Raw genomic sequence first — 25,241 nt, forward strand, 5'->3', positions numbered from 1 at the left:
CAGAAGAAAACATATCTCGCTGAGTTTCTTGGTGTTGTTCTGTCATCAGATCAGTTTTGGGCTCCATTATGAGCTTTTCAATGTTCTTTATTTCTCAGATGTAATTTTTGTTACTCCTTTAACTGCTTGAGTCTTCTTGATTATACTGTGTCTTTCTTAGATAAGATTGAACTGCAGCCTACTGCAGACTTGTTCAAGTCATACTGCCCAGCAACATGAGACATCTTCTGCCCACTCTCTACCTTTGCTATTATACTCTCACCTTTCGAAAATAAAGACCGACACAAAACTTAATGAGTGCCTGCTCAACAGTCTCGCAAATACTAGAAAAGAATTGTTTCTGTCAGAAAATAGAAGGCTGGAATTACAAGGGAGAGTTTCAAAGTTTAGAGGAATACTATCCAATCGGTATATACCGGGTTGAGCGTCAATGTCGACATCTCCCGCGCTCCGAAAAGTTTCAAATTGTTGCCTGAAGACAAGGGAAGACCAATCAGTATTCATTATTTTACGTCACTTCTTGTGTTTGTTCTGTGAGGTGTTCATTGTCCGAACATAAAATTCTTTCGCAAAAGTGTTTGTTATCCGATTTGTTTGTTAACCAAACTGTTAACTGATCATCCACTGTATTATCAAATATATACAAAACTTAATTTATAGTATAAGAAGTTCAGATATTTTAAACAAATTCTAATGATTCAAATACTTTCATTATAAACTTACTATCTTCAGAAAAAATTCATGTATTTTTGTTTGAGAAAATTACATGAATGTGTAATACTTTTGAATTAAATAAAATTTGAAACAAATATTTTTTTCTTTTATAATTTTAATTTGCTAATAATTAATTAACAATAAATTTAAATACATTCAGAACAATTTATTAGCTTAGTTATAAAAATTTATTTAAGGTTAAAAATGATTAAGTTAAATTTAAGTTTTGAATTTATGTAGTCTTAATTAAGTACTTAGGGATCAACCTTGATCAGCTATGCTAGCTTTTGTATAAACAATACAAAAACTAAACATACTAAGTAAATATTCTATTACTAAAAGGTAAGTTTTATGTCTATTTAAAATATTTGATATTCTTTCAGTCATAATTTTTGATGATAATTTTATATTTCATACAATAAAACATATTGTAGGAATATTTATATTATTCCTACAATATACTGCAATAGAAAGATTAAGAATAAATATATGTATATATTATATATAATTAATTTTATTTTTTCAGCGGGAAATTAAACCAACTCGTATGCTTATGCTAACATTAACAGATGGTGTACAAATATTAAAAGGCATGGAATATAAACCTATACCATTTCTTCATACCAAATTACCTTTAGGAACAAAGGTTTTATTTTCATTTTAAAATAATTTGAAAATTAATTTTATAATTTATTCTCTATTAGCTTTAAACGAAGTTTCTTTTTGAGAAAGTTGGCCTTCATTAGGTTATGACAAAGACCAACTTTCTGTTTTTTTACTGTTGTGTAAATGTGATTACGATGGAAATTCTGACAGAAAAAGATAACTAAAGGAAGTTTTAATCCTCCCTTTAATAAGCTCGTCGCTCATCTTTTCTTAAAAGCTTTAATAATAGCTTATAAGAAAAGATTTGCTATGAACTTTTGTCAGTTTCAGAACATTTTTATAAAAATGTAAATTTGTTGTTTAAAGTTACTTAAATTCTTATAATTAAGGATGTGACAAAGGGCAATTTACAACTTTTTAATATTTGCAAGTTTATTTCTGTTAGCTCATAATCCAGTATTACATAGTTTTTTAGTTAATTTATTTTAACTACTGTATTTATGTTTATTTTAAAATTATCAAATATATTGTATTTATTAAGTTATATATCACAGAGAGTTATAATCCAAAAGATTTATTTGCATATGCCTGTAATGTTCCACAGTTAAATCATAAAACATTCCATAAGGGGGAAAATTTTTCCATGCAGTAATAGATATTGTCAGCATTTTCATCTTTTGAGATCAACTATAATATTCAATATCTCAAACACATGAAATAGGGACAATGATTTCATGAGTGTATATCAGAATAAGTATATTAAGCAAAAGCGCTTAATCAAATTAAACATTTTGACTCCTTTAATGCTTTCAAGTTTTCCTTTCTAATTCAATATCTATTTTAGAGCAATTAAACTTGTTGTGAGATAGGTATTTAATATTCTATGAATACATGAAAATATTGAAAGCATATATGTTTGCTTGGAAAATGTTTCCTTCCTTACAGAAAAATAACTATTTCCTGAATTCTATAGATATGTATGATTAGAAATATCAACTTTAACCATTTTTACTGCATAGCTTAATGGGGATTCTCTGTAAATGTACATACCAGATTATACAAAAATAGAACTTGTGAGTAGCAATGATAAGATTTTATTGAAACTTTGAGTCAGTCTTCATAATGTTGTAAGTAAAAGTGCATTAAATTTTAACTTAGAAATAGAAAATTTAGTAGCTGGCTGCTCTACCAGATTTGAATTTATTTTTCATATCGATTATTATAGCAACACAAAACTGTATTATTAGTCTAAGGCAGTGGTTCCCAACCTTTTCTAGGATGCGGAACACTTTTGTGAGCAATTTTCTTTAGCGGAACACTTACTTAAGTTAATATGAAATACATAAGCTTGTCATCAGTTATTTTATTAGAATTGAGCAGTTATAATTCAAAATCTCTACTCATATTATTAACGCCAATTCTAAGACAGGAAAAAATATACCTAAATAACTTTAATGGGAAACTTGTGCCTGATGTTTTTTACATATTTCATTCAGTTTTTATCATTGCCTTTATCTTATTCGAAACAGTAGTACACTCCATAAGTACGAGTCGTACATATATATTTAAGTTTATGAAAATTTTATGATTTTAATTTTTTGATATTCGGCGGCTCGAATACGATTGTACACTTTCCGATTTGCGACTAAATCTGCGGAACACTTGGGAGATGCTTACAGAACACCAGTGTTCCGCGGAACATCGGTTGGGAACCACTGGTCTAAGGGTTTGATAATAGCCTGTGATAGTTTGAATGCTACATGCATACATGTTTTTTTTTCAGTGAATGCATCTAGCTTTATTTTTTAAATTTAATTCATTGTGTCCAAAAAAATTGAAAAGAGCACTGAAGGATGAAAAATAGAGGAGTTAATGATAATTGGAAACTGCAGCAGTATTTTGTGTGTGAGAAAGAAAATCGCTTGTTTGCTGTGTGATACTACAGTATTGCACAACAGACAATGAAAACATACAATACACAATACATATAAGCATTAAGAAACTCAAAGATCACAAAATATGTCATACTAAGAGGAGAATTGCAGAAAAGTTTTTTTTTCAGAAAATGAAAAGTAACACTAACAAGAAATTTTTAAAACTATTAAATCATAGAACTGAAACAACTTACAAAGTAGCATATATAAAAGAGGTAAAGCATTACGTGATATAGAAATCATTAAAGAATGGATGGTTATAGCATGTTTAGATCCAGGAAAAGTAAACAAGTATAAATAACTGTCTCTGTTAAAAAAGACCAGAACTGATTGGCAGTATAAATTATACTGCAATGTGATATAGCAACTTTATTCAATAATTAAAACTAAAAATATTATTCTACATTCTTCAATTGCTTTAGATAAATCCACTGATAATACAGACTCAGTTTATATTTTTTTCATGCTGTAACCAAAAAATTCCCTTATTATGAGAAACTGCCATTTTTACAAGTAGGGGACAGAATCAACATCTATAGAAAGATAAATGAAATGTTGTGAAGCAAGACCGAATCTTGTTAATTTGGTAGCACGTGTATAGATGCAAAGTAAACATGAAGGATTTATTGATTTGCTTAAGAAAGAACTATTATACCTAGCCTGACCTAGACCCTATTTGAATAATAGCCATAGCTATTATTTCAGACTGTATTTTCTCTGTTTGAGAGTACTCATTATTTTATTTGTGCAAATGCCATACCTATTTGATGTCCATTATTAATAAAAATATTTAAATATTTATTTATGAAAGTTTGATTTTTAAAGCAAATAAATTTGAAATGCAACTGATATCGTTATAATGAGTATTACTTTTCTTATACCAGTAGTAATAATATATTGATTATTTAAAAGAGACACTATATATGGTATATTTTGCCTATTTTATTTTCTTTTAAAATTTATTTATTAAATAAATATGAGGGCTTAGATGAGTGATGTTCACCTGGAGGATTAGCTTAAGCTACATACAATTTTATTTTTGAACCAAATATACAGTTTTTATCTTGTGATATTCAATCCCAAAAGAGTTATTGGCACAAAATTTTCATTGCATTTTTAAATTTATCATTTTATATCATTTTTATTACTTAAACGAAATGCATATATGTTCATTAAATGTTAAAAGAAATTTGGTGCTGATTATGCAGTAATAATATATCATACTAAACCAAACAATCACCGTAATTAATCGGGCTATTATTTTGCTTAATAATAATTAGATATTAAGTAATTTGGTAATAGAGGTAAACATTAGGTGCCATCTCTTAATGTCTATCTCTATTACTGTAATAAAAAAAAATTTGCTGCTTGTAATAAATTATACAACCTTGTGATTTATCACTAAAACAGCATATGGCCTTCCATAGTAAAAAGAATCCCTATCCCTGTAATAATCTATATAGATCAATTAAAGTTAATACACATATTGTATTATTTGTATAATTAAGCTATTATCACATGATATCTAAAGTAGTCCATACCTAAATTGAAAAATTTTAAATAAAAGTGTCTAGGAATACTATTTTAGGATTGTCATTTCTTATCTGGGCTTTCATATTATTAGTTAATAATTGGTAACTGATTTGCCTTTCTTCCAGACTTATCAAACCAATCTTGTAAAGTGATGACAGCTTTACTTCATAATATAACTTTTATTTTCAATATCCATTTCAGGTAAATTTTTTTTATTTGTACCACTCTTCAGTCTTATAACTTTTATATCTATAAACTAAATGAATAATACAAATGAATTTTACAGCATATTTACGTAATTACAAAAGAAATTTACATATTAAAATTATTTTTTTCCCTTTAAAATATGATACACTTGTGAGAATCCAATATATTGTCGATATCATCATACTTATTCAATAATTGTTGTCGAATCTACTAGCCGAGAAAATCTCCACATACACTTTCTCAACGGCGAAAACAATGCATTCTCGTGATCTGCTGGCCTCTTAGCCAGGTGATATCGGGCTGATATTGAAATTGATGGCCAAAGAGTCAGTCATTGCCCGTTCCTCTTGGACTAAAGTCTTCAAAAAAAAATTTTTGTTCCTGTGCAAAATTGTGGGAATACGAGGGCACAGGATCAATACCCTAATTGCCACTTACACATTGAGTTGGTAAAACTTGCCCACTTTGTTGTTTTGGATGGCTTTTTATCGAGTGGTGAAGAGGTTGAGCAAGTCAACAGATGGTTTGGAGTGACAGGAGACAGGTTTAACAAATAAACGAAGCATTTATTAATATCTAAAGTTAATATGCAGGAGGTCTATAAGGCTAAACTCAGTTAAATGCAATTAAATACTAAATATATACAAAAGGGCAGCTCTTAGCTAAGCCTATTCCCATTGCTAGAGAGAGAGAGAGTTCACAAATCACTAACAAAAAATACCTCTGTGAAGAAACAAACGGTATGCATTTGATAAGTTTGTAGGAATCGTAGTCCTAGTCGATATGCCAAGCTGTATGGAAGTTCAAAGCTGTGATCTGTCTTCTATCGGAGTCTTCCCCTTTTGTTGAGCTGGGAGACAAATGTATCACATTGACAAGTATAACTTCTTTTGGTTTGCCCTGAGCTTCTGGGGGCTTGAACTTTTATTCAATTGTTGTGGGAAAGGGGTCACATGATCGTCCATGTTGAGGATGACGGTGCATTTTCTGACACCTAAGTGTCAACTTTCTCATCTGATTGCTGACAATCGGGGAGCCAAAACTATTCAATAGTTTTTCTATCAGCAGATGTTTACAATCTTTCAAAAAAAATTTGCATTATCTTTTTCTCTCAAAATTTCACGGATTTCACAAAATTTTACTCTATCGATTTTACCCTCAACCAACAGTGCTAGTGAGGATGAACCTTCCCGACGATCTTGACCGAGACTTTCCCAATCCAGAACTTTTCGAGAACAATAACAAACTCCATAGTCTCAACAAAAATCTCAACGAAATCTATCATCACTTTGTGGACATTTTCTACTCTAGGTATTTATTGACTTGTGAAAATCTGTAAACTCTCTCTTGAACCATGGAAATATCTAGACCTATTTTAGTTTGATTTATTACAACTCGTAAATGATATAAATTGTATACAGTGTATTTTCCTTTACAAATAAACTGTTGTTTAGTTAATCTGGCATTCTAGTGATTTACTTCCAGAACACTATCTCTCAACCCTCTTCCATCCCGAATTCGATCGCCCGCACAAACAGTCACTCGCATGACCTACGTTCTAATACCGAATCAACACGCCGTCTCGGTTTCTGTGTCAGTCCTGATGAGGCACTAAAGAGGTGCCGACCCTCCGGTCACACACTTAAATTTAATTCAAAACATTCTTTTACTAAAACATCTTAAACAACATTTGTGTATTAAAGTTATTTTCTTTTCTTACATTAAACTTTGATACCATTATATTTAAATTTTGAAAAAATATAAAAAGTTTAACAGCAAGTGCAATTATAATTGATTTTATTTCTTTAAAAAAAATTATTTTTAATATAAATATAATGGCATCAAATTTTTTTTTAACGTAAGAAAAGAAAATAATTTTAATATACAAATGCTGTTTAAGATGTTTTAGATATGTTTTGAATTAAATTTAATTGTATCAAAATTTAATGCAAAAAAATAAATAAATAAAATAATTTTAATATGTAAATTTATTTTTTAATTATGTAAATAATCTATAAAATTGGTTTGGATCATAATCCTGAAAGACACAACTCCAAATGCCATAATCCCAAATGTTGAAATCCCAAAATGCCTAAAACCTCAGTTCCTAATGAAGAATTTGTAATCTGTATATAAGTGCATGCAGAATGGATTTCTACTACCCAAAACAACATAGAAGCATGACACAGAAGATGGAAAAATTTAATGGGGAATGTTTACTTTGGTATATATTGAATCATTGAAGAATTTCAAAACTTGCAATATCACATAGAAAGTGAATATGAGTGTATTCTCCAAAGAAAACTATGCCTTAAAAAGAAAAAAAGCAGATAATCATTGCAAAACAAGACTTCAAAATACAGTGGGTGATTGGTTAATGAACAAATCGGATAACGAACACTTTCACAAAAGATTTTATGATCGGACTATGAATACCTCACAGAACAAACACAAGAAGAAGCGACATAAAATAATGAACACTGATTGGTCTTCCCTTGTCTTCAGGCAACAATTCGAATTTTTTTGGAGCGTGGGAGATGTCGACATCGACGCTCAACCCGGTATATACCAATCGGATAGTATTCCTCTAAACTTTGAAACTCTCCCTTGTAATTCCAGCCTTTTATTTTCTGACAGAAACAATTCTTTTCTAGTATTTGCGAGACTGTTGAGCAGGCACTCATTAAGTTTTGTGTCGGTCTTTATTTTCGAAAGGTGAGAGTATAATTGCAAAAGTGGGCAGAAGATGTCTCATGTTGCTGGGCAGTATGACTTGAACAAGTCTGCTGTAGGCTGCAGTTCCATCTTATCTAAGAAAGATACAGTATAATCAAGAAGACTCGAGCTAGGGATTGCAATCCAGCAGTGTTTTGAATCCAGCTGGATTTTTGCTGGATTGAAATCATTCCAGCTGGATCCAGCGTGGGTGTATTTTTGGTGCAATAAAGTGTTATCTATCTATCTATCTATCTATCCTGCAATTTATGTTTTTTTAATGAAATAAAACATTTAAAAAAATACTTTAAAAGCTTTTATTATTTAGACTGGTCACTATAAATCAGTAAAACTTCTTACACATTTAGGTAGTAAAATTAACTTTGGTTCGGTTTAACATTTGAGATAGAGATAATTAACTTTAAACGTTTAGTTAGATTATAATTATAATGTAATCTTTAAGTTAAATAATAGCAAAAATAATTCTACTGATTAATTTATATTAATATATTATAATAATGTAAGGACGGATAATCAGTGGCTAAGTGGCTATCAGTCTTACCAGTTTTTATATATATAGGCTCTACATATTAGTCTGTAGTTATTTATAGGTATGTAAAACTATGTACTGGAAGTGGAATAAGTTAAATAAACTACACCTTTATCAATCCAGCAAAATTTAATAAAATAATAACGTTTTTAATCGTTTTTAACGATCTTCCTTGGTTACAAAAAAATAGAACATTAAATATAGAACATAAAATGTGTTCGGAATGAATATGAAAATGAACGGAAAACGCCCAAATGGACAAAATATAGATAAATAAACAAAATAAATAGCGGAAAAAATATATACAGGATGTTTTTTTAACTGACGGTACTCAGAAACATCTGTAGAGCAATCTAGCAGCCGGACTGTCGCCAAATTTGGGAGAGTGACTAAGGATGACATGGAAAAGAGATTCCGCAAAGAAAAAAGTAGTACCTAAATTCGCTGGTAGAGGAGGATTTGGCGCTGTTGTAGCGAAAAAGCTACCAGCACTTCACTGAAGAAAGGGTCATCAGTCGCTTTTTTCCACTTGCATGGCCGCCTCGCTCCCCGGATCTAACCCCGTGTTACTTTTTCCTGTGGACCAAGGTCCAAGGTCTATTTATTATTATTATTATTATTATTATTTATTTGTTGATGAATATACATAAGGTACATGCCCGGTGCCATTAAGTACAAAACCGGGTGAGAACATGAGATACATTAAGCAGTTTTCTGAAGAACAAGAATTATCTATAGTGGTATTAATAGGTTTAAATATTATAAAATACATAAAATACATCAAGAATAAAGACAATTGTAAAACGCTTCATCAAGAAGATGAAGCAGTATCACAAGACATGGTGCACAGATTGAGGACGAGACAATAAAGGCTCGCGTTTAACATATTTCGATAATGCATTGCAGAAGATGGTAACAAAGGATTAATGTTTTGTAGAATGTCATACATAGATGTCATTAACACACGCGTATGCGACATAATTACACGTAGTGTACATTTGAGTTATTACATATATAGCAATTGATTTACATCTTATGAGCCAATATAAAATACCAACCAGTGCCAGTATATCGAAGCATATCGTCAGCACATATCTTATTATTCAATTTAAAATTAACAATTCGGCATTATATAGACATTTAGAGCAACAGCACATTCATGACATCGAACATCATAACATAAAGAAATAAAATATTAATTGAAGTTAACAAATATGGTAATATCTTTGTGCAAGCGTCATCTATGTGAATATATCACATAGAATAATTTATGAACCATATAAAGTATTATATATAGCATGAGAAAATAAATATCATGTATAAGTAACAACAAACATATTAACTATCATCAAATAAAATATTAACAGCAAATAATAACACATATATATATAATATAGTAACCTGAATTTAAATAACAAAACTTAAAATAACACCTAAATGTAACAAGTGAACAACTTTTTGTACAAGTTAAGCTGTACAGTCCATCACTCTTCTGTAAAGATGGGTCGGCACAGGTAGAATTCTGTGGAAGGTTGTAAAGCAGAAAAGAACAGCCAGTGTGCAACTGCGCCGTCCAAATTGAGTAGTAGGTTCTGTGTTCACGTAGATCTGAACAGTTCTAAAGTTGCATAATGATGGATCATCATCTGTCGGAGTCTGAAGAGTTCCTGTATGAGTGAGTCAGCACATGTCAATCTGTGCAGTCCAAGTAGTTAAAAAAAAAAAAAAATATCTTTGTACAAGAAATCTGTACAGTCCGTGAACAAAGTAAAGCGTGTATCTTGTTCACTCAAACCAATCTGCAGTGCTGTCAATGAGGCGGTATTGAAGTTGGAATCAGCACTAATGTGCAGACAAGCCAGCTCGGTCCCTTGATGTTGCCTTGCAGAGTTTGCAAAGATGATCGGTACAGACGAGGTGCGAAGCCAAAATTTCTTCTTCTTCTTGCTTGTATTCTGAATTAGGTGGTCATCGTTGAGAATATACATCGAACAATAATTGAAGAATCATCGTAAAACGATCCAATTGTGTATTCCTGAGTTATCTGCTGATGTAGGCTGGGACAGTAGTTCTTTTGAAGTACATGTTGACAAGCCGGATAAATGCGTCGTATGTGTCTTTAAAGATAAATAAACTTTCCAAGTTAGGGGGTGGCCAAACAAGGTTATGCGCTGCAGCAAGAGTTTTAAGCACAAATCTCTCAGGCTCAAGCATGGGGCATTGTAGAATGTAGTGTTTGCTTCCATCCAGGCACTCGCAAATAGTGCACATGGTAGTGGTGGTGCCCATAAATCGAGATTGGTATGTAAAAAATCTACCATGGTTAGTTAACATTTGTGTCAGATTGTGATTTGGGTAATACCATTTAATAGCGAGAAATTTTGGAATATCAGGAATAAAGTGATTGGTAATTGAATTATTATCCTCCCATTTTAATTGCCACTTGTCGATCACTTCCATCCATAAACTAGATTTGATTGTTTGTATGCTAATGTTTTTGTACGCAATTGGAAGATCAGTGATAGTCGAAGCCAGACGTGCAAGATTATCAGCCCGCTCATTACCAAAATGACCCTGATGGCTTCTAATCCAATTTATGAAGTATTGGCAGGTCGAAGAATTCATGATATTTTGGATTTCATTTACAAGTGGATGAAAGCTTCTTGTCTTAAGAGAAGCTATAGCAGAGGCACAGTCAGTTATAATGTTAATTTTTTGCTGCGAATAATGATCTCTACACCAGGATGCAGCCATGCGTATTGCATATAGCTCAGCCTGAAAGCTTGAGCAACTCTCACCTAATCTGAATTGTTGATGTTCAATTTCCGTGCCTTCCCGGAAAGCCACGAAGCTGCATCCTACCAATGCTTCTGACTTAGATCCATCAGTAAATATTTCAATATCCATATTATCGTTAGAATCAAATTGGATGTTGTTTATCATAGCAGGGTGACTAGAGCGAGAGAACAGAACGGGTCTTTCAAAATCTGCTGCATATACGATTTGGTCGTTGATGTTAATATTCCGTCCCCATCTGATGTACCAAAGTTTTGTATAATATTCTACCACATTCGTTATCGGAGGTGTTCTAGCCAAGACCTGAATGGAGGCATTCGGTGAAGTGCGATACGCTTTTGTAATTTGAATAAGAGCTCTCCGTTGAGCAGCAATAAGTTTTTTGTAAATGTGTACCTTGTGAATGTCGTGACCCCAGCTACCACATGCGTAGGTGACGATAGGTATGAAAATCTGTTTATATATAGTACTGACTGCCTCTGAGGCTAAGCCCCATCTTCTTTTCGCCATGCTAGCGAAGGTATTGAAGATTCTGCCAGTGCGTTCATTGAGATATGACACATGTTCCTGCCAGAGCAGTCGGTGTTCAAGTATTACCCCAAGGTATCTGATGGTTTTTTCAACCTTCACAGTGTTTCCGCCCATTTTTATAGTCGGAACCCTCCTATATAGGTGCTGGTGTCGTGGCTTATTGAAAATTATGCATTTAGTTTTCTTGGCGTTAAAACTGAGTTTATACTCTTTCCCCCAGAGTAAAATGTTTTGTAAGATATGATTGCCATTTTGTTCAAGTGCAGATCTTGAGCGTCCCCCATACAAAACAAGCGCGTCATCCGCATAAGCAATAATATGATGTTGTCCAAAGTCTTGTCTCAGAAAGTTATCAAACACTACATTCCATAAGATTGGGCCGCAAACCGACCCTTGCGGGCATCCACGTTCGACTTTCCTTTGAATGGTGTGTGCCCCGCAACAAAGATCTGCGTATCTGTGATCTAAGTAGTCAGTTAATAAACGATATAAGTTTCTAGGGCATTGTCGGCTCCTTAGGCTATTCAGTATCGACGGCCACCAAGCGCTGTCAAAGGCCTTGGCAATATCAAGGCTAATTGCTAAAACGTATCGGTTATCTTCAAGTAATGAGTTAATACATTTGATTACACTCTCAATAGCAGCTGGGGCCGAGCGTTGTGGTCGGAACCCAAACTGACAACTATGTAAGTATTGATTGGTCTCGAGGTGCCAATGTAGTCTGTTGGCTATTAATCGTTCTAATATTTTACCAAGTACCGGTAAAAGTGAAATTGGCCGGCATTCGTCTGTAGTTGCAGGTTTAGGTACAGGCACAATGCGCGCGTGTTTCCAAGAGTCAGGGAATATACCTTGATCGAGACATTTATTATAAATGTCTGTCAGTTTTTGTGGTATAATTAGCCATAAGTATTTAGCCAGTTCCGGCGAGATATCATCATGTCCTGCTGCTTTCCTGATGTTAAGATTAGCAAAAGCCCAGGCAATTTCCTCCGTTGTAAACTGAGGAGTATTTGGTGTATGTATTTCATTGTGAATATTTGCCCTAGTTTCCCGTTGATTGTCAGTGTCCTGCGACTCGGGATCCGGGATGCAGAAGGTGTCCATCTTTTTGTTGGCAGCCTCGGTAAAATTTTGACCAGCATGTGTCGAATGTAAGATTTGTCGATGTTTTAATTTATTAGTGCAATAGCGTGTAATAAATCCCCATGGATTGGAATTTGCTGCAGCACAAAACTCGTCCCAAGAGCGTAGCTTAGCCTGTTTTATTGCCAATTTATATTTCTGAAGATGATCTACAAATTGTTTCTTTAGATTAGTGCGGAGTGGCTCTGTATGACAATTCTGAAAATTTTTCCTTAACCGAACATTAGTAGCTCTCAAAGATGTCAGATCGCTATTCCACCATGGAACAGAAGTTTTGTTATTCCTATATTTAGGGATAAATTTCCTGCAGGCCTCTTCGATAACCCTAATAGAGTTATCCAGTTGTTGTCTAGTCATCTCAGTGTCAGTATGATCACCCAGCTGAAGATGTAAATCTAGATGTGTTTTCAAACCGTCCCAATCTGCTCTTTTTAAGTTGTATTTGAGGCGGGGTTGCCGTAAGTTAGTTGCATTATGGTGTTTGATCTTAAACGAGATCATAGCATGATCATCCAGAGAATCGTCCAGAATCCTCCAATCGCCCACAAACGAGAGACATCCCAATGAGCATGCAGTGATGTCAACCCAGCTTTCCCCGCGGCTGGACACAAATGTAGGAGGGGAGGACGGATCGTTAATTATTTGTATGTCATTCCGGGCAAAAAATTCCTCCCAACATCTCCCACGAGGATCAAGTCGGTCACCACCCCAACATGGAGAGTGTGCGTTAACATCCCCTGCCAATATGAAGAAAACATTAGAGAAAACGTCCATAATATTCTGTAGATTATGTAAATATTCGTCAAGATCACTATCATTTGGGCAGTATATATTTATAATAATATACCGGTGTCCATCAACAAGAATTTCAGTACAACAGACGTGTTCGTTACTGATATTACTGTGGTGTAGCATTGAAAGGTCTGTGTGTGGGGCAACAGAGGCAGCCCAAGGGTATTCCTCAGTACCAGTCAGCATTACACATGAGGAGGGAAGACAGGCTAGTTTAAATTTGATACAATATGGTTCTTGAAGAAGAACAAAGTCATGATCATTAACGACAGAGGCTAACAAGGAGGTTGCAGCTATTCTTCGTCCGTGTTATATTGCAGAATACTTATTTCGTGAATGTTATGTGCCATAGTCAGTTCTCTTAATCAAATTGGTCTTAATCCTTAGAAATACAGGGCATTGGTTATCTCTTGCATTGTGCGCTGTAGATGTATATCCTTCATGTTTACAGTTGCAACAAATTGCAAGTTTATCTATGTGACTGCACTCCTTAAAGGTATGCTGACCCGAACAATGGCTACAAGTAGATATCTCCTGGCTACACGATCTCGTGGAGTGTCCAAATCGACAGCACCGGAAGCATTGCAATACGGGACAAAAGTCCGCTACTTTGCATTTAGACCATTGCAACGAGACCTTTTCCATGCTTAAGAGAAGTTTCCGCAGGCCGGGCGCAACCTGTATGACCCAGTTGTAAAAGTGCTTATTTTTCCTGCCCATTTGAAACTTAATAGTGCAGGACGCATGAAATTCCTCAATACTGTAATTGTCACTTATGTAGTCATTTTGCCGGTACAAGAATGTAAGTAGCTCCTCCCGGGTAATCTGAGCAGGGACGGAAAAGATTGCGAGATGTGGGAGTCTCTTTTTGGGTTTTCTAAGCAATAGTTCAGGAACTTCCTTACGTATGCACTGCTCTAGCTTATGAACTTCCTCTGAGTTACTCATCTCGATAGCAACACCTCCACCACTGATGTTTCTGATTTTGTCAATTCCTATTCCAAGTTGGACAGGTTTAACTCTTTCATAAAGAGTTTGGCGCAGTTTGTTACAGCTTCTTTCCTCATCAGTGCTGTATAAGAGCAGAACTTCAGTGTTCGCGCCATTATCTTTACGGCGTTTATTAGTAGTGTTATGTAGCCCTGTCAGGAGTGCTTCACTATATGTTTTAGGTGGAGTGTTGTGAGCATGCATGCCCAGTTTGTCAATTGTGTTCAGTATATTTCTTTGATTGTTAACAATTTCCGTCATTGGCCCAGCAGTCAGTAAATGTTCCAAGCTTGTTGAAACTTTGTCCGTGACCCCTTGGACAATGTCAATGTGCGAGTCACTTGCTATCCGAGTGATCCCATCATCAATTCTGGTATTTACCCTAACCTCCATCTCTGTTAACTTTTTCATCACTGCATTATGTCCGTTTATGGTTGTGTTCAATTTATTTCCAATTTCACTAAGTGTTTTCGAAATATCCCTATGCATTTCAGCTGGATTTCCATCGGAGGCAATTCGAATAAGATTCCCTTCCATTTTGTCCAGCCTGTCCTGGATAGCATGTTGTGCCCTGTCAATTCTGTTCAGAATAACACATTGTGTGTTATCAGAATCACCAGCCCCAATGCTTATTGTAGGGTCTTGCATATCCGTTTTTCCAAGTATGGATGCATTCAAATGCGCTGAATGGCACAGAGTGTCAAAGGCAGTTTCAGCAGAATCAATTATTGTATTAAATTGATCAAGTATGAAATTCATGTGCTTTGTCACATGGAATGTCCCATTTGGGTTGGCAGTAGCATATGCCTTTATTTTATTTAAAATCTCTTTAGCATTTGCACGGAATGTATCTCTGGCAGATTCCATAGTTTCCATGTAAACCAGTAATATACTTTAGTATTACAATAGTAATATTACAAAGTCAAAATTATGAATAGATTATACTATACACAATTATTAAATAAATTTAAAAAAAAAAAAAAAAAAAAAAAAAGAAATAGGCCTTTCAACTATTTAAAATGCGTACGTATGAATATAATATTCCAGGCGCCTAAAAATAATCAATTAATTATAATTAACGGGTTATATAATTATCCAATATTATTGTAATCCAGCTAAATGGAATCCTTGGGTCCTCCCGATTCCAAAGATATATAATATGTATAATGTTAATTAAAAACTAAAGCTAATATATGCCGTTTAATAATTTATGGGCGAAGAGAAGGTCAATGACCGTTGCCATGACGACCAAGTTCAGCAGAGATGTTGAAATAGAACACGATTTAAGAACGGCCATAATTTAAATTCTAATGGGTGGAAATTAATGAAGATTTACAGGGAGGGTGCATAAAGGGTGTAGAAAGAAATACCCAAGTATGATTTAAAAATATTTAGCAGGGAGCGAGAAAACCGCGTTCCATGGCCGACCGGAAGTAGCCCCAATAAGCAGCGATATCTCGGTTAAAAATGGTCCAAACTCGGCGAATTTTGGGGATGATATTTACAATTACGATCCACATTTAGTGCCAACACTAAATCCGGTTATCCAGCAGCGAAAATCCTGGTTAAGCGATAAAGGTGCGTTTCGATCAGAATTTATAAGTTATTAGAAAAAAAAGTCATCCTACTTTACAGTCCAAGGTCTATCTTAGTACTGTCCCAAACTTGATGACTTTGAAGGACAACATTTCTCGAACTGTGATGAACATTACTGCGGACATGTTACGTTCGGCCATAGAGAACACGGTGTTCAGGATGCAATGCCTTTTTCAGCAGGATGGTGATCACATTGAAGAAGAAAGTTATTTGCTGATTAATTAAACTTTTGTTATTACACTGAAACCTCTGTCTGATTATTCATTCGTGTGTTTGTTAATTGCAGCTGGATTTTATGCAGATTTTTAGCTGTTTTGCTACAACAGCGCCAAATCCACCCCTACCGGAAAATTTGGGTACTACTTTTTTCTTTGCGGAATCTCTTTCCCATGTTGTCCTTAGTCACTCTTCCAAATTTGGCGACAGTTCGGCTGTTAGATTGCTCTACAGATGTCTCTGAGTACCGTCAGTTTAAAAAAAAACACCCTGTACGTAAGATCCAACGAAACCAGCATTGTTCGTTAATAACATTAATTAATGTAAAAGGATCTCCACATGGTAGACAATGAGTCCGCATCTCTATGGTTTATACCAGGGGTGGCCAACAAGTCGATCGCGATCGACCGGTCGATCGCGATGCCAATTTTGGTCGATTGCTCGCGATGTCTTGACTTAATGTGTTACACTTGTAACTGAACGCAACTTGTGAATGTAACGCGCAAAAGCAACAATATGCATGCAGTTATCACTGGACTCGTAGAAAAACACAGCTATTTAGCTTGAATATTTGATACTGTCATGCGGTAGCTTCTTTTCTTTAGTATTAACAATATTATTATTATTAATCAATATTATTTATCCACAGTGACAACGTTGAGTTTCAATTTTTCATTTGTTTAAAATGTAAGTACCTGTTCTTTATGTTTTAAATTAAATTATGGCTTTTCTTACCTATCTATTTACTTGATAAGTGAGCGTTTTCGGCAACAGACCTCTATATTTTTGGATTTTTGGAAATACGTCAATTGAGAAAAATATTTCAGTATCACCAAATGTAGCAAATATATTTATTCCTGTTTCGGAACTACATACCTGTGTGAATTGGCATTTTCATACTTAAAGTTAACGAAGACTAAACATTCTGTCCTGACTGATTCCCATACTGAAGAATCATTATTATTATCTTTGTCAGGATATACACCTAATTATGTTTCCTTGGTAAGAGACGTGAAAACTCAGTCCTCCCATTAATGTAATGTAATAAAATAAATTCTAAATCTGTCTTTATCAGTAGCTAATTTGAATTAATAAATATTGTTAATAATTACTCGTGTTGTTTTAATTCCCGTGGACGTGAGTTTTTTGGCCCGTTAAATAATTACGTTGTTTTTTACGTAGGTAGATATACAGGGTGTTTCAGTACAAAGAGCACTCCCGCATGCTATTGGTAGATTAGCAAAAAATAAGTCTAAAAATCTTATATCATTCTTCCATGATAAATTTTCCTCGCCCAAAAGCAAATCGCGGAAGTAAAATCTTATAATCAAATTATCAGCCATACTGTGCAGTTTTATAACAACTTTTTCAAGTTTACGAACAAATAGTACCACAATTTATACATTGTAATTGATAAAAAAAATTAAATTATATTTTAAGTTAATAAAAATCTATCTTAAAAGTGTGGAAAAATCGATTTTTTTTAGGTGCCGCCTGTACGGAATGAACTCGTAACTGCAAATATCAAAAGTTGGGTCTGGAAATTTATTTTCTTTATGAGCTTATATCTTGAAAATTTAATAAGTGATTTAAAAAATAAAAAATAGTTTTGAACATATATTTTCCTTATCTACCCATAGCTCGCGGGAGTGCACCTCATACTGAAGCACAGTGTATAAACATAGTATGTATTTCACACCCCCCTTGCCACTTAGACTATGCCTACGACAACAAATCAATTGCGACACATTTTTAAGATAAAAAGTAGATCTTATGTACACAAAAGTTGGCCACCCCTGGTTTATACAACCAGTTGTCATGTGCGCCTTGCAGATTTCCAATCTCTCAAGATGTTTGACCGTTTGCCTATTCGTCGTCGTTTTTATAATTGCCACTTGATCCCATTGGACGTTAACATCCTTCTGTCTTGCGTATGATGCCAGCGCAGTGTTGTCAAGGTTCTTACTGATTGTATATTTGTGCTCTCGAGCCTTTGTTTTAAACTGCGCATCGTTGCACCCACATAAACAAGCTTGGAATTGAAACGTTGGTTGTGTAAAGGCACCGAATATATACTCGTTGTTGAATTCCAATCCTCTTTCTTTTTATCGTTTCTTAAAAGTTTGAAAACAGTGGGATTACGTCGGTATACAATACGAAAATTATCAGACCTGGCAGTACATCTATGTATCTTGTTTAAAAATGGAATGTAATTAAGCACTATTCTTTTTACATTTATTCGAAACACATTTTATGTTCTATAGTTAATGTTGTATTTTTTTGTAACTGAGGAAGATCGTTAAAAGCGATTGAATACGTTATTATTTTATTAAATTTTGTTGGATTGATTAAGGTATAGTTTACTGTATTTATAAGTAATTTAATTATTAGTGTTAGTAAAGTAGTGAGTAAGTAATTAGTAGCAGTCTAGTAGTTAGCAAAGCGGCAACGCAACGACGTAGACTTTTGCGCAATTATTTAGAAAGTTAATTGAGTATTTGCGGATCCGCAGCGCTGGATCCAGCACTTGGGTGCTGGATCCAGCAGGCCGAAGAATGCGCTGGATCCAGCTGGATTGCTGGATGAGGGATCCAGCAATTGCAATCCCTAACTTGAGCAGCTAAAGGAGTACTAAAGTAAAAAATTACATCTGAGAAATAAAGAACATTGAAGAGCTCATAATGGAGACAAAACTGATCTGATGACAGAAGAACACCAAGAAACTCGGCGAGATATGTTTTCTTCTGAAAAAAGAGAATTAATGCCGATATCTGCTATTAAAGCTCTTTTGAAGAAGTGGGAGGATGTCAGAACAATAGTCTTAGAATGGCATCGAAACCAGGTTGAGGTTAATAGGCTTAGGAATCTCTACAATTACAATGCTATTAATTATTTCTGAAAAACCCTGAAGAAGAGAGAAAATCAATTGACATTAGACAGATTCTTTAACTCCCACAAACAGAAAAAAAAATGACTAATAAAAATGCAAGACTGAATATAAAAGATGAGGTTTTCATTCATTTATCACAGCTACAAATTCCTAGGTCATCTTATACGCACAAGCAAAAGATTCTTTGTGTTTTTGCAAATAATTTTTGTGAATCTGCATTTTTTATCAGATGCTCACCCTCTTGTATTTAAAAACAGAAGTATTTTATCTGAGTCATATGAATCATTCTTGTATATTGTCAGGAGTAAAGATGAATAGCAAAAGCAAAGCTTTTGAATTGAATTCCAGCTTGAAATTCCAAAATCACACAGGAGCACGATATAAGTTTTAATCCATTCCCATGTGAAAACAGATGATTATTCAGAAATCAGAATTCCGGAGAAACTAAATGTAATCAACGGAGAGTGGATTCGACTGTTAAGAATTGGCAAAAAAAAAAAAGGTTTCTGATTGTACAGCTTTACATGAACAAATTATGTTACCAATTTTACAAGATTTTTCCTTAAAGTTTAAAATGCTAGTAATTTTTGCAGGACAATGTGTGCATTTATGTTTGTTTGATATTTTACTTGTGATTAAACAAAATAAAATTAGAATTGTGATAATAAATCTAATTTTCTTTATTTTGATCTTTAAAGTCACACCTCGTCTTATATTCAAGTAAATATGGTATGTATTTTTATTATTAGATATAAATAAACCTAGTAAGAAAGTATATATTTTTTATTTTTAGGGGGTCTCCAGAACGAATTAATCAGATTTCTATAAAAACCTATGGTAAATCAATAATCGGTTAAAGAACAATTCGGAAAGTGAACAGTCTTGTAACGGATTATGTTCGTTAACCAATCACCCACTGTTTAGTTGTTGATCGTAAAAGTCGGCCAGCTCTTCGTGCAATTGTCCATTATCTCCATGTAATATGCTTTTTGTGTGTTGATATTATTTTCTTCATAATCTTTTGGGGTTGTGATTTTTAAGGATTTCAACGTTTAGGATTGTGTCTTTTGGGATTATGATTGACACCAACTTGTTTATATTATTGATTTAGTTTGTGAATACAAAAGTTGTAAGACTGAAGAGATGTACAAATAAAAAGTACTCAAAATACATATAAAAAATAAATGGTATATTATGAAGTAAAGCTACAATATTGGTTTGAATCAGAAAAAAAGGTAAGTGAGTTAGCATATTAACCACTTATTATAGGATTACTATATTCAAATTAGTTTTTATATAATTTTATTAAAGTTTGTTTTATTTAATATATTTCTGTTTGAGTTATAAATTTAGAAATAATGTGCTTGACAGATCATCCACTTTAATATGATGGTTAAAAACAGACAGACATATATTCATATTTTCACATTTATAAGTTTAAAATAAATTGTTTTATGCATAACTATTGTAATTTTTAACTTGGATTTTAAATTTTCTCTTCTTTAATGATGAAAGAAATAGTGAATTCTTTAAGAGTTCCAAAAAATTATTTTAAAATGATTCCAGGTAGTCGTAATTGGATTTTTACATCGATTTTACTATACGGACATACATTATTTATGAATTTGTATTTTATCGAAATTATTTGTGACATTCCACATATAAATCAAGATTTTGTTTAAACAGTAAATTGTTCTTAGTTAATTTTCACTTTTACTTATATTTATAAAATGTTATTTAGATGATAAAAGATTTAAATTAGATGTTAGAAATTTGTGTGTATCTTTTAAAAGTGAAGATGATAATCTTTTTATTTATTGCATTTTTTAATATAATTTTTACAGATTTCAGTCTTTGGTCCAATTGAATGTAGATTAGGTGTTTTAATATTATCAGCTGAAAAAATAAAGATTCTTGGAGGTGCAGTTGAATCGTTAATTGAAGAGAATAACCAAAGAAAAATATTATTGGGAGCATTGTTAGTAGAAAAATTAAATTAATTAATAATTATTATTTTGATTACTGCTTATTTATTATTAAATTATAATAATACAGAATAAGAATAGTGCTTAATATTTAAAACTAATAATAAGTGAAATATATGCAAAATGAAAGAAAATATTATAAATTTATAATTTAATTTTTACTCCTACTATAGTCTAAATCACTAAAATTTACCTGTAGTGTCTTTTTCTTTTTAACCTAAATAATCGTCTTCCAATAAATATTCTGATGATGATAGTTTTGAAAGATTTTAAAATAACTCGTGAAAATATTAGTAATAAATCATTTCAAGTAATTAATCTTTTAATTTATGAATATATTTTAGTAGCTGTTTATGTTAAAAAAATTTCAAATGAAATAAATACAATAGAATCCATTACTGTAATTGTGATTATTGTTGTACGTCATTAACCATCAGTAAGACAAGTGGTAAGGATGTCATCAATAGGTTACTGTTATCAATGCAGTCTGAGTATCAAAGTGATAAAGTAAATGGATTCTACTGTGATTTCTTACAGTTTTTTGATTTTTTTGAAATATAATCAAAATTGATACAAAAAATTTACTTATTGTCATTTATTACTTAAGTTTATTTTTGGAAAATAATGGCAGGGTGATAAAATTTTCAAGATACAAATAAGTTTAATTCTCACTTAAGTCAGTTTAAGGGAAAGTACCTGAGTGAGAATTAGAGTTATTTATATCTTGGAAAGTTATTTAATAATACTTGTTTTATCACCCTTTTGACCATTTCTTGATCTTTGTTGCATAGGTCTCTTTCTTTTGACTAAAGTTTGAATTATAATTAAGGTAAAAAAAATAAACTTTTATTCATTATTTTTTTTATAACTATTAAAATGTTAATATACCATAATTTGTGCATTTTATTTAAAGCAGTGATTCTTAACCTTTTAGTGATGAGGGACCATTTATCAAAATTTTTCTCTTGCCATGGACTACAAGCTGTTTGGCAGTAATATAAGTTCTTATAAGGTTGTTCTATAAATTAAACACATATAAAATTATTCGGAACCAAGAGTATTATATTATTTGCGAAAATGTTACATTAATTACATTATTTTAGTGCGATTTTTGTGACTGTGTACTGTTTACCAACTGCTGGATTCTTGGTTCAATGCTACTCAAAGCCAAACGCATGTTGGCACTGGCATCCAACCGATTTCGATGCTTATTTTTAATTATCAAAAGCACTAAGAATCCTTGCTTGCATAAATATATGGTTGAAAATAAAGTTAGGTACTGTAAAGCAATTTCTCGAATTTTAGGGAAAGCAATAGCTTTTTGGCTCCAAAAATCTTCAAAATTAATTCCTGTCTCAAATGTATTCTTGCAGTTACTACCGTGTTGCAGTTCAATTAACTCTTCTCGTATTTCATCCGGCACCTCAGAAATGTTGACTATGAAAGGATTGCGGATCAGTTTCCGAATACCTTTGTCCTTGCAGTCAGGAAAATACCGATTGAATTCATTTTTCATGTTTTGCAAATGGAATATAATGTTCTTTTGTATTTGTCCTTTAATTTCAGCACACTGTCCGTCAATAATTGGGTTCAATGTATCAAACGCAGAAAAATTCTCTCTTTCGACTTTGCTGATCCATAGGTCGATTTTAGCGATTAATGCACTGATTTTATCTTCAAATGCAAATATATTGCTAGTGCCTTCCAATTTCATATTTCCTGACCCTTGCAGTTGAAGGTACAATTTATTTACTTGTGCAAAAAAATCCACTAAATAAGCAAAATGTATTTGAAATTTGAACTGGCAGAACTCAGACAGCAACTCTTTGTTTTCCTTATTAGTTAAGAATAATTTTACTTCTTCTCTCAGTTCGTACAACCTTGACGGCATATTTCCTTTGGAAAGCCATCGCACTTCGGTGTGAAAAAGCAGCGTTTCATGTTCAGAGTTCATATCACAGCATAATTTTTTGAAGAGACGAGTATTAAGTGCACTCCTTTTAATAAAGTTGACTACTTTTACAGCTGTTTTCATCGTAATAGCAAAGCATTCCGGGAGCATTTTAGCAGCCAATGCCTGACGATGAATAATGTAGTGTGTCGTTATTGCAGATGGATTCTTTTTTTAATCAAAGCTGCAAGACCAGAGTTGGAACCGAGCATAGCAGGAGCACCGTCTGTACAAAACCCAGCAAGCTTTTACCACAAAAGCCCATGTTTCTCCAAATATAGACTTATTACGTCCATAACGTCTGCACCTTGCAACGTTGTTTCCAGTTTTTGAGAAAATAGTAACTCCTATTTAAACGTTTTATTGTCATTCAAAAATCGGACAAATACAAGTAATTGACAACATTGTGAAACGTCAGTAGATTTATCACATTGTAGCACAAAATATGGACTACATTTTATCTTGTCAATAATTTGTTCTTCAATGTCAATTGACATTTTTTGAATATGCGACTTCACTGTGTCATTTGATAGTGGAATTTCATGAATTTTCTTTTGAGCTTCCTCCCCTAAAAGCTCTTCGGCAGCTTTAAGTATACAAGGCTTTATTAGAGATTCGCCGATTGTGTGTGGTTTTTTGGATTTGGCAATCAATTTTGAAATTTCAAACGATGCAACCAATGTTTTTTCAGATATTGCATAACGTGTTCCACTGGGTCCAAGTTTCATTTTTTTTTTTAGATTTATTAGTTTGCCCTCGAAGAATTCTTGTGGACGGTCACAATTATTTGGATGTACGGATTTTAAATGACGTTCCAACTTTGCCGGCTTCAAAGCATCATTGGCAAGAACAGTTGCGCATATTACGCATTGAGGTCTGATTTCCCCATTTATTTCTATTGAAGTAAAACCCAATTTAATATAATCGTCGTCATACTTTTGTTTTGGTGGCATTTTTCTGAAATTAAAATAAGTCTATTATAGTATATCCTATCTACTTAGTTACCTACATATTAATTGAATAATTTTATAATATTTATATAATAATATTAATACAATAATTTTAACTCTGACAGTGGTCACATAAAAAAATCTGTAATTATAAAACTGAATAAAAAATAAATAAAATTGATGACACAAGCATTTTAATGACAAACCCCTGGAACTGGGTACAAAGTGCAATTAAAGCAAACCTATCAGGTTCGACAAAGTAACATCTGACGTGGTTTAATATGGTATTACAATATCTACTTAGCACAGATTTAATGTGTGACATAACAAACAAAAAACGTTTTATATTACTTACGTATTAAAATCAGGAACAGTTACTTTACATACCAGTATATAGTATTGTCAGTATAGTCACCAAAGATTTTTGCCCAAATTTTGCTGTAAAACTTTCAAAGCGAGAATAAGCAAGCACTCTTAACAACGAACATACACTGGAAAAATTTTGTAGTGCAGCTCACTTAACAGTGTGAGCTTCTGGACTAAACACGCTATAAGCTGCGGACCTACCGCTCGGCTGTAGGGTTGCCTGATCCCTTTTAACCCACTCCGCCGCTTGAGGTCGTTGAAACAGCCCAAATCCACACGACGAATAGCAAAAATCTCCCAAAAATCCGCCAAATTTAAAAATCAATAACTTTCCCTCAGCTTCTTTAATAAATTTTTACAATAAAAACATAGTTTTTTTTAAACATAAGTTTTTATTTATTAAGTCTTTACAATGTTTCATTTATCGTAAATTATTAAAAATATTTTTACATATAATACACAATTAATTGTTGTTGAGTTTTTTTAATTTGTAGTATTTTCTGGAATAGAAATTACAGGGCAATGTTCATTTTCTTCATTGATTTCGATAAACTTCATGTAGTCTTCGTGGTCTAGATCATCGCTGGGAGAAAACTCAGTATTATCACATACAGTTGCAGCATTATAACTTGTATACTTTTTTGAGTTGAACCGACTTAACATATCTTTTGTTATACTAAATGTTTTGCAACACACTTTTATTATCTGTATTTATAAAAATAACAATTTTTCGTATAAATAAAAGTTGATAAATTGAAGATTATAAACAATCA

At 32.9% G+C, this 25,241-nt stretch overlaps 1 protein-coding gene across 1 annotated transcript in view; it reads left to right on the top strand.

Moving 5' to 3' along the window:
- Positions 1-25,241, top strand: part of LOC136975060 (recQ-mediated genome instability protein 1-like) — a 48,142-nt gene that overhangs the window by 10,439 nt on the left and 12,462 nt on the right. The window contains exons 4-5 of the mRNA XM_067270054.1: positions 1,241-1,360; positions 21,061-21,194. Of these exons, the coding sequence (XP_067126155.1) occupies positions 1,241-1,360; positions 21,061-21,194 (254 nt within the window). The remainder of the gene's footprint in view (positions 1-1,240; positions 1,361-21,060; positions 21,195-25,241) is intronic.

This window comes from Centruroides vittatus, unplaced genomic scaffold (assembly GCF_030686945.1).
Source record: "Centruroides vittatus isolate TY-2023 unplaced genomic scaffold, ASM3068694v2 contig_361, whole genome shotgun sequence".
Classification (NCBI taxonomy): Eukaryota; Metazoa; Arthropoda; class Arachnida; order Scorpiones; family Buthidae; genus Centruroides; species Centruroides vittatus.